The following is a 10,089-nucleotide window of genomic DNA, read 5'->3' as shown; positions in this document are numbered from 1 at the left end:
CGATAGTGGGGGCGTTGGCAATGTTCCTGATATACTTCGTTAAAGACGATGAAAGTTCAGATGATCCATCTCCAGAAAATCCTTCGAGTAAAACGAATTGCCAGAATGGTTGGTAAAACAGGTATTTATATATCATCAACTCTAATCATTTTAATATGCTGTGTATATATTTTATGCTATAATTGTAATCATCAGAAGAAGAAGATTTATTGCATTTGTATGATCGTTAGATTATTGTTTTTGATTGGAGAAGGTTTTGTTTTAGAATATGATATTTTTCATTATACATTATATCATTATACATTTTTCATTATATCATTATACATGATATTTTTCTTACAAGATAATATTATCAAGTTTATTTCGTCCAATCGTGTGTACTAACAATTAGCTGAGAATATGTTTCTTTCGCCGTAGGCTTCTTATATTTAATTTTACATTCTATATTGAATTTCCTTTGCAATTATTAAATTTGTAGGGAAGATGAGGAATAATGGTTCCTTACCGGTGTTCGTTATAGAGCAGAAATGTGAATCGGCAGTGCAAGATAAGTATAGAAAGATGTACAAAAATCTGCAACCGTCTCATCAGCACTATCGCGTCAAGAAACAGGCTGCATTGCGAACATGTTTGACGTATGATAACTGTAAACATGAGTACGGCGATCATTATATGTATTCAGAGAGCGTACCTTTGCTTCACAAAGAAAAAGACCCACGATGTTCGATAGGTTTTTTCGGACGATCATTGACGCTTCTCACATTCTGAGTTCGCATCTTGATATCGCAAGTTCTTCCGCTGCGAAATTTCATTATTCATTATCTATCTCTTAAATGAAATTGAACATGCAATTTTTTGAGAGAAATATTTCTTTTTATACCATCATATTTTTTTATATAAAATGAGAAACAGTATATATATACACAACAGTATATATATACGTGTAAACGTTATGTGTAATGTATGTATATGTATGAGGAATACATTAATTTTTACTTGATATATACATAATGATTTATTTTTTATTATAGCGATTAATATTTTAATAATTAATATTAAGCGATATCGATTTTTTTATTAATCTCGCTCTCTGAGAGATGTCAATTACTGTTATCGTAGCATATTCCGAAATATGTATCTAGTTTTGGAGAAACGTACTTATCAAAATGATCAATTTAATCAATTCATACAAGTCAAAACAGTGAAACATTGAACGTTAAAGAAAATGCAGAAATATATATTATATACGATTTAAATAATATATTTATTAAAACCGTATATCATCTCTCTTTGGTTAAAAGAAAGCTATTTTATAAAAGTGCATACACAATAATTACAATTATCTCAATTAGAATGTGCCTAGTAAAAATAAAAAAATGCGATTATAGCAAAACGAAGGATTTTACTACTTACAAAAAAGTAGTGGGTATATACTAGTGATACTATTCAATATTTAACTTTATGTAGAATTAACAAAAAATGAATAAAATTCTCGACAGGAAAAAATAAAGATATTATATAAATTACACATAAATTTTGCGGTGAGTGGGGGGCAATAGGTGTGAGCCACGGAATCGGGCCGAAATGTGCAAGTAAATCCCAGCACTGGTCCAAATCATAATCATGGGCACGTGAGTGTAACATGTTTATAGCAAGTGTCAATATCGGTTTAATGATAAAATTCCTTCACAGATTACAGTTTGTATAATAATGCTAATAGTACTAAATTGTTTAATTATATATGGATAGACATTAGGTAGTCCCAATGTTTCAAAATGTTAAAATAGTAATATCTTCGTAATATTGCAGGGTATATATTATAAATATTGTAGTCAGCATAAATTTGATAGTATAAATTATAAATTTCTATATAAGCATGATTAATAATGCACAATTTTTTATGTTGAGAGATACAGTGATACAACGCTTTCCTTACGTGTGCATTATTAATTAAAATTTAATTCCAAATTACATTTTTAACATGTACAAGATTAAATAGTTTTAAACAATTATAATTTGATTAATACCAATATGTCTTTTTTCAACCAAAAAGCATTTATTTTTTATCTTTAATATATTAATTATGCAAATTTTGTCAATTGTATTATAGGTATAATTGATAATAATATTATTGCCGATTGTTATTTAACAATTTTCAGAATATAATGATGTCAAAGCATGTAATCGTAATAAATACGTTTTAATAACTTTCAATAAAATATATTTTGTTATAAAACCAATTTTTTGTTTTAATTATCGATAAGACAATTGTACACAAATAAATGATGAGCTATGTCACACACAATATAAAATGATCAATATTTCATAAATAAATATATATGAAATATGAAAATACCATATAAAAATATATATATATATCAACAATCACAATTCTTAAACTTTTAATTAATCTCTTACTTAAATTGATTACATTTTCTTGATACTTTGTTAAATCTTTAATTTAAGCTTTTATGCAACGACTTTAAAGTATGTAAAGGAATAGTTTTTTTACAGTATTTCTAAGCACGAGACAATCATGTGCAGATTTTGGCATATTCAATTTTTTTTTATTATAAAAGGCTATAAAAGAAAGACCTAATAAATGGGACGCACCCATAAATATTACATGATGAAATGAAATGTGAGATCTGGCCATCTAGGAACACTGCTTATCAATGCTCAATGCTCAATAGTTTGACGTATCGCCGGAATGTCACAGCTGATGTATCATTCATTGCAAATAGCCGAAAATATCCTTTAAGAAACCAATTATTGTATCGCCATCATGCCTGTAAGTTTATGTAGTAAATTTTACGTTAATATAAACGAGCATTGTTTCAAAGTAAATAAAATTGCGAGGTCGTTACCCGAGTAACATAACCGTAATGCACTAAGAGAAGTTATTTACGTCTCCCTAATTTAAATTTTTGCTTTAATTTCTATCTACATTATGAATATTTATATTAAATATTTTGAAAATTATCATGTTCAAATTTTATAAAGTACATTTGATGATAAACAATATATATGCAGAGACTAATTACTGTAATGAAAGTATGTTATATACTTTATCGGTAATGAATTAGTCATATTCTCTCTCTCTCTCTCTCTTTTTTTCTAACACATAATTATAATTTAAAACTTTTTATTTACGTATTATTCAAATCTTAGGCGTATCATTCAAGCTTTACAAAAAGCCATGGCACAATCGGAAACATGGCATTGTTACCAATCAAGACCACATTCAGAGGTCCTGCACCTCCTTTTAACAACAAAGAACAGGATATAATCGATGAGGCATTATATTTCTTTAAAGCAAATGTATTCTTCAGGACATATGAAATTAAGGTAATACTTCATATTGTGAAATAATACAATTAAAAAATATAGTTCTGTATAAGTAAAACTATGTTTTTTTTGTAGAGCGAGGCTGACAGAGTTTTAATCTATATTACTCTATTTATTACTGAATGCTTAAAGAAGTTACAAAAATGTGCGACGCAACCGCAAGCTATGAATGAAATGTTTTCTCTTGCCATCTCCAAATTTGATATTCCTGGTGATTCTGGTTTTCCCTTGAATTCTGTATATGCCAAACCGAGTAATCCTGCTGAGGCTGGCAAGTATCAATGAAACATTGTTAATTCAAGAATAACAACACTTTTCATATTTTTAATTAATGAAATATTATTTGTAATTTTATAGATCTTATGAGACAGTATCTTTATCAGATCAGACAAGAAACAGCTCTTAGGATTGTTGAAAAAGTATATGGTGAGGATGGAAAGCCAAGTAAATGGTGGCTCTGCTTTGCGAAAAAGAAGTTCATGGATAAATCATTATCTGGACCTGGACAATGAATTGTTTATGTTTTGAAAAATGCGCGCATATGATTAAGAAATAAAGGAATCTATTAGAAAAATTTTTCACACACTAGCTTCTGTTATTACTTTTATATCAAATCTACAATCTTTCTATTAAAATATTACAAAACTGAATATATTGAAATATTTTAGCCATAATTAAACCAAAAAGAAAGGATAAAAAAATGGGAATTAATGATACTTATACACAAAATACAATCTTAAAGAAAAAGATATTTATTTTTTTTACAGGATACGCCACAATATTGATATGACGTAATGTATAACAATAAAATGATGTATCTTGCATTGCGTGAAAGTTACAAATGACATAATTATCGCTTTCTGCGAAGAGATAGCGTATTTCTTCGCTTCCAAGCGGCACGGCGCGAACCACCGATCGTTTGTGAATAACGGTGTCCTTTGCCTAATCCGCGCGAGCTTCTACCAGCGGAGGTCTTACCACGAAGTTCACGGTGCTTGTGCACCGCGTTGCATACCCAATTCACTTTAGGATCGTTACGGATTGCCTGAAATAAGAGCAAGAAAAGATGTTAATTTGCAATAAACAAATTCCTAAGATAGTTCTCGAAATTTATCTCATGTATTCAGACATCCAAGGAAGATAAAAAATCATGATTATTCATTCGTGATATAAGATCATCATATGTGAATTAAAAACGAGAACTATTGATATAAGTATATTAAAAATAAAAAAGTAAAGGACATCAGTTAATAACCATAATAAAATGGTAAATAGATATTTTAAGAATAATAACATTATATAGTCAATTTTGAATATTACCTTGTGAGCAGGATCGATCAGAATTACTTCATAATATTTGTATGAAGAGTCTTGGGCCACCCAGTAGCTGTTTAGCACTCGCAATCCACCGCAACGGCGACCGACGCGTTCCTGTAAAATAATATTTAATAAGAAATGCTAATAGAAAAAAAAGATAATCTTCAGATAAATGCCAATTTCAGACATCCAAGGAAAAAAAGAATCAGTATTCATTGTAAAAAAGTTCTATCATCATTTCTAGAAATATAATTTGTTCAGTTGATTACTAATAGAATTTCAGAAATTTTTTGGTGACGGAAATGTCTATAACTAGAGAAATCTCCTTATTTAAACATAAGAATAGTGCAGAGTACAGTTCATTATATACTTTAATGTATATTTAAGATTTTTTAAATTTTAATTGTAACTTTATATATGTATATTTGAATAACCTACTTCAGCAACTGACTGCAATTTTCTGGTGGGTTTCAACTGATTGACACCATGGCTCTTGGGCTTGCCATAAGTCGCACCTTTAGGAACTGGACGCTTGCGCCCACCTCGGCGTACACGAATTCTGAAGATAACAAAACCTATCGCAGAAATAAAGTATTGTGTTTATCTCGCATTCTTTATCATATCCATATTATAACTTTAATTGATCAAATATGTCAGTAAGTGGTATGGTATTTGTTCTCTTCATGAAACTATAAGAGTGGTGCATGAACCAAATCATCATTTATCTCTTATCATATAAAATAGCATATTTTATTCTCTCTCTCTCTCTAACTTTATATTAATACAAAGACACAAGTACAAAGGCAGTTCAGTATAATTATTTAGTTATAAGACTGAGTTGAATATAAAAATTTACCAACAGTCATGGAGCCATTCCTCACAAGATAGGAAATGTGTAGTATAAAATGTCCAAATCTAAAAAAAAGAAACAATTCGGCAAGTTTGCGTGATATCTCCATGAATGCCATAGATCACAAGAGGGGTAAATCGATACCGAAAATAAAATCTTTTCATTTTATATATATCTGGAAAGCAGATATTGTTATAAACATATTAATTATTATACATAACATATTATTATACTGACTGCCTTTTGTAAGAAAAATTCCAATTAGTCCAAACAATCAAATTAAATATTTTTATATAAGTCTACAATATAATCCCATTTGATAAATGATTTACCTTGCTTGGCTTTGTAACCCAAACGACGAGCCTTATCAGGTCTGGATGGTCTGGGGGCACGATGTAGCTTGGTCAATTGACGGTATTGCCAGCATCTGATACGCAGCAAGAAACGAAGCACATCGCTCTGCTTCTTGCGGTACAATTCTTGCATATACTTGTACGCCCCCATAATTGATCTCTACGCAGAGGTGATCGACAGACCGTTAAATAGTGCACCATCCATGATTCGGATGCCATGATGCTAGCGCAACTATTTCTTTCTATACACATAATTCGTTTCAATAAAAGCATATGCGTCTAAATTATTATTCGCGTGAGAAACGCCTTCGAAATATTCGAGAGTTACACGAAAGTAACGAATACAAGTCCGATCAGTTTGATCCGCGAGGTTAGCGTTTTTGTTAAAACCGATATAAATGCTCGATACAAAAATATACGGAAAATATGCGAATATTTCTAATTATGAAAAATTCAGCGATCAGATTCCTCGTGTCTCGATTCTTGTAAAATTCAGGATGTTTACGATTAAATACGATTTTCAGTGGACATCACTCACCCCACACGGATCGTAGTGGAAGGAAACAGAAAGAAAGAATCCGGTGCTCTCTGATGGAGCCACTTTCGTGTGATGGAAAACGGCCACCATGGCGCTTTCATCACATGCGATTTCGGAGACCTCTGAAACACGTGGCAAGAATCACGCGCGTAAACATCCGTCGATAACTCCGAAACAAACTTTGGCGCGGGACGTAAATATACCACATGGTATACACGATTTATAATTATTCGTATAGAGAATTACACGTGGAACCGTGTATCGATATTCAAAATCTGGGTCAAGTTCAAATTTACGTCGAAATGTAAAACCACATCGTTCCCTCCCATGATTTACTCCGATCCAACAAAATGTTTTAAAAGCAGCGTATGTAACAATCTTTTTTCTCAAATGTACCTATCTCAAATACTTTTACACAAATTACTTTTCAAACATAATCGCGTTAAACGTGCATAATCCTTTTAGCTTTTCTTTTCTCCTTTTCTCCAATTATCCTGCTTAGTTTCCAAATAGTAATCCTGTGATTTATTTCCAAGTTCTTGTTTTTTTTTTGTTATTTTTCCTGCCACTCTTATTTATATCTAATAATAAAAGGGAATAATATTCGTTAGTATCTCTTTTATCGTATATCATAATAAAATGCCACTTTAGCTTCAAGAATTTTTGATTATCTTAACATTGACTGATTATAGAAGATTATACGCGTGAGAACATCTTTATGTCTAGATTATTATTTGCAAATAAAATATCAGAATGTCTTTGAAATATATTTAAATAACAGAGTTTATTCAAAAATAATTCCATTTATATTATTTTCATCTGTTTTTTTTTAGATTTCGCTAGAAAATTTGGTGTTTATTTTAAAGCAAAAGTTTTGTTTTCCAAATAGTTTTTTTCTTTCAATTCCAGAGAATTATTTACAGTGTATACCATGCATTTGTTGAATTTTTCTGATGACTGGTTAACTTTTCTATCTTATTTTATATATATATATATATATGCTAGTTTTGTATTTAAAATAAGAGCATATATTCGATTCCAATCATTGAAACAGATACAGGGTAGAAAAGGAAAAGCAGCAAAAATATAAACACGGTTCAAAGAGACACGTATCCATCGTCACACCTGCATACCGAAGAGATTCCGGCGGCGAAACGGCGCGGACGCAATATCGAGCGACCTGGTGACCTCTCCGGCCAGTGGAATTGATTATTTTCAGGAGAGTGAGTTGCCCTGTATAAAATATATACATAACGTCGACCAGCTAGAGGTATGACGCTGGTCAGGTAGTCCGTCATGGAGAGCCGCTCGGGCAGCATAAAGGAACCCATCTACTACCCGGAGAATGACGGCACGTCAAGCGGTGGCGGAGGTGGCGGCGAATCTGCCGATAAGAGTCAACGTAGCTCGCTCGGCAGCCAGGATATAAGTCTGGATGATAGCAATGCGCTCAAAGTACCACGAAAATTCATCACCAACTGGCGACAGGCGTGCGATCGAACTCGCGACCGGACCAAGGACCTGCTGAAGAGATGGCGAACTACCAGCAGCAACATCGACGAGCTCGCTATCGCGCCCACCGCCATCCCCAATCTCGAACAGCCCAGCTGGAGCGTACACGTGTGGAGTGAGTATATTCAAATGATCTCTGCTTTAGCTAAACTTTTCCCTCGATTAATTTGAATTATTGTGTAAAAAGAGTGCCCTTTTTAATGCCTGCGAATTTATGTGCGGTTGATTTTTTAAAGTAACATAACAATTATAAAATTGTAACTCATTTTGACAGATGGTTTTTAAATAAATTTTGTTCGAATTAAATTCTTTGTATATTTGGGTCTTATATTTGGGTCTTATATATGGGATCGCGAAAAAGTTGATACTTATTAAAAGAAAAAAGTTGAAGGATCCCTACTTTATTTTATAATATTAATTTACTATCAGTGACAATAAATAATAAGCTATAATTATTATTTAATTATTGTAAATAATAAATGACAATCAATATTAATTTTTTTTCCATTATTCTGCGACAATGAAAATATTGATGATCTAAATTAAAGCTGCATGATTAATTATTGTGATTTGATAGCGACCTGGGTAAGCCGCTTTCCGAGTGATAATAGTTTATCCGCCATTAATGAGCTCGGTAAAATCGGAGGTTCAGAATCCTTAGCACCCATACAGCGTGATAAGTTCTCTCATTTTTTTACGTATCTCTTGGACCACGATAGAGACGGTTACATCAGCAGAAAGGATTTCTCGCTACTCTCGGAGGTAGAACTTAAAAATTCAATTCTCTTGTATTATTTTAAAATTTATAGAAATAATGTAAAATTTTTAGTTATTTTGTCATAACTTTTTGTATTAAACAATGCACGAAAAGTGACATATATTAAAATATATCGCTGATTTATAATTACATTATAACAATTATATATATATTTATCAATAAATTTGAAAAACATTAAGACAATTTAGAATTTGAAATAAGTAAATAACATTTTTTCTTGGAATTGAAAAAGCGTTTGAGAAGATTTGCGGATTGGTCATGGAACGGTCCGGAATATTTGAGGCTGCTGGAGATCGAGAACGGATTCGCCGGATTGATCCTTCAAGATAAGAACAGGAAGTTGGCGAACGTTGAATCCGCAGAGCCGGATAAAAAAGTCGACCTGGACGATTGGTTGTCCTGGTGGGCAAATATCGTCGCACCGCTGGACGGTGCAAGCTACAACGATATGCCGTTTTGGATTAAAGTTATGCCCAGGGTGTTCTTTCTCGCCATAAACAGCTCCGGTAGCGGAATGATCAGCAAGAAGGAACTCGCGGCCTTTTATGGATCCGTAGTCGGCCTGGACACCGACAGGATAAACAAGTGTTTGGATATCGCGTACAATTCCATGACCTCGGTAAGTTGATGCGATTCGTAACAAAAAGAAATGCGAGCAACTCTACGAGCAATTTTTGATTAAATTCGCACTTTTGAGACTAAACTATTTCTTGAAATTTAATATAAAAATAAGACATTTGTTAAAAGAATGGAGATCATCCCCTCGGCTGGGTGCAGTATCAGCTAGTGTTCGCCAACTTCCTGTTCGGTCGCGGCCCGTTCGGTCCGGGAGAGCATTTCCTGGGCATGACGGATTCCTGCATGATACGCGATAATACTGTACCGTTTCCCATCGATTATTCCGCGATGAATACCCCGCGGGATAAATTAGAGGTATACAGTCCCCATTGTAAGAGCAACAGGCGAAGCGTCGTAGTTTAACAGTAAAATTATGTAAGAAAGTTCCTTCTAGTTATTGACGTAACGTGCACAATTATTCCTCGAGAGTGCCTAATATTCTATATTCTGTATCGTAATTATTAATATAAATTTATTTTAATCAATTTGCAGAAACATTGCGATAAGACGATCAAAGAGAATTAAATAAATAATATCTTGCACGATTATGACGGCGTGTGTATACAAAAAAAAATATATCAACTTTCTATTAAAAATATAATTAATGGTATCACATTCTAATATATCATGACACTGCCATTTATTTTATGAGAGCAATATGAGTATCTCATGTCAAACGCATGTATATTTATTTTAAAGTATGTAGAACATAAAAAAAGTTTCATTCCCCATCTCCATTTCCTCAAAAAATATATATTTGATTAGAGTTAATATA

The 10,089-nt window shown here is 32.3% G+C and overlaps 4 protein-coding genes across 8 annotated transcripts in view; 3 read left to right on the top strand and 1 right to left on the bottom strand.

Annotated features, from left to right (window-relative positions):
- Positions 1-2,238, top strand: part of LOC115246049 (monocarboxylate transporter 10) — a 17,589-nt gene extending 15,351 nt beyond the window's left edge. For 2 of the 3 annotated variants that reach the window (XM_029824632.1, XM_029824633.1), the window contains exons 9-11: positions 1-108; positions 479-1,541; positions 1,594-2,238. In XM_029824632.1, coding sequence (XP_029680492.1) covers positions 1-108; positions 479-768 — 398 coding nt within the window. In that variant the 3' untranslated portion in view covers positions 769-1,541; positions 1,594-2,238. Of the gene's footprint in view, positions 122-478; positions 1,542-1,593 lie in introns of those variants that run through there. The other variant, XM_029824634.1, reaches the window with a different exon arrangement.
- A 397-nt stretch (positions 2,239-2,635) lies between these two features.
- On the top strand, positions 2,636-4,172 carry LOC115246036 (actin-related protein 2/3 complex subunit 3). Its single transcript, XM_029824615.1, has 4 exons — positions 2,636-2,791; positions 3,172-3,348; positions 3,424-3,619; positions 3,706-4,172. Exons 1-4 carry the CDS (start codon positions 2,786-2,788, stop codon positions 3,858-3,860), a joined length of 534 nt encoding a protein of 177 aa, XP_029680475.1. The 5' UTR covers positions 2,636-2,785; the 3' UTR covers positions 3,861-4,172.
- Positions 4,085-6,517, bottom strand: LOC115246035 (60S ribosomal protein L15). Its single transcript, XM_029824614.1, has 5 exons — positions 6,407-6,517; positions 5,848-6,028; positions 5,104-5,240; positions 4,669-4,779; positions 4,085-4,393 (listed from the first exon to the last, which is right to left on the bottom strand). The coding sequence occupies exons 1-5, from the start codon at positions 6,494-6,496 to the stop codon at positions 4,199-4,201; spliced, it is 714 nt and encodes a 237-aa protein (XP_029680474.1). The 5' UTR covers positions 6,497-6,517; the 3' UTR covers positions 4,085-4,198.
- Positions 6,518-7,547: 1,030 nt separating this feature from the next.
- LOC115246011 lies at positions 7,548-10,081 on the top strand. Of its 3 annotated transcripts, XM_029824570.1 has the most exons (5): positions 7,552-8,033; positions 8,496-8,680; positions 8,929-9,315; positions 9,444-9,629; positions 9,807-10,081. In XM_029824570.1, exons 1-5 carry the CDS (start codon positions 7,703-7,705, stop codon positions 9,837-9,839), a joined length of 1,122 nt encoding a protein of 373 aa, XP_029680430.1. In that variant the 5' UTR covers positions 7,552-7,702; the 3' UTR covers positions 9,840-10,081. The 3 variants fall into 3 exon arrangements, with proteins under 3 accessions (XP_029680431.1, XP_029680430.1, XP_029680429.1); XM_029824571.1 differs by lacking the exon at positions 9,444-9,629 and having other exon boundaries at positions 7,548-8,033; XM_029824569.1 differs by having other exon boundaries at positions 7,556-8,033; positions 9,444-10,081.
- The last annotated feature ends 8 nt before the right edge of the window (positions 10,082-10,089 follow it).

This window comes from Formica exsecta, unplaced genomic scaffold, assembly GCF_003651465.1.
Source record: "Formica exsecta isolate Colony F162 unplaced genomic scaffold, ASM365146v1 scaffold138, whole genome shotgun sequence".
Lineage (NCBI taxonomy): Eukaryota > Metazoa > Arthropoda > Insecta > Hymenoptera > Formicidae > Formica > Formica exsecta.
Note: the sequence above shows the minus strand (reverse complement) of the source record. Positions and strands in the feature narration are given on the sequence as shown.

Coding starts and splice junctions, on each gene's coding strand:
- LOC115246035 (XM_029824614.1), bottom strand. CDS start 6,496: ATGGTGGCCGTTTTCCATCACACGAAAGTGGCTCCATCAGAGAGCACC. Junction 5,241..5,847: donor GGGTTACAAAGCCAAGCAAG/GTAAATCATTTA, acceptor TTTCTGCGATAG/GTTTTGTTATCTTCAGAATT. Junction 4,394..4,668: donor TGATCGATCCTGCTCACAAG/GTAATATTCAAA, acceptor CTCTTATTTCAG/GCAATCCGTAACGATCCTAA.
- LOC115246011 (XM_029824569.1), top strand. CDS start 7,703: ATGGAGAGCCGCTCGGGCAGCATAAAGGAACCCATCTACTACCCGGAG. Junction 8,034..8,495: donor CTGGAGCGTACACGTGTGGA/GTGAGTATATTC, acceptor GTGATTTGATAG/CGACCTGGGTAAGCCGCTTT. Junction 8,681..8,928: donor ATTTCTCGCTACTCTCGGAG/GTAGAACTTAAA, acceptor GAATTGAAAAAG/CGTTTGAGAAGATTTGCGGA.
- LOC115246036 (XM_029824615.1), top strand. Junction 3,349..3,423: donor TCAGGACATATGAAATTAAG/GTAATACTTCAT, acceptor TTTTTTTTGTAG/AGCGAGGCTGACAGAGTTTT. Junction 3,620..3,705: donor GAGTAATCCTGCTGAGGCTG/GCAAGTATCAAT, acceptor GTAATTTTATAG/ATCTTATGAGACAGTATCTT.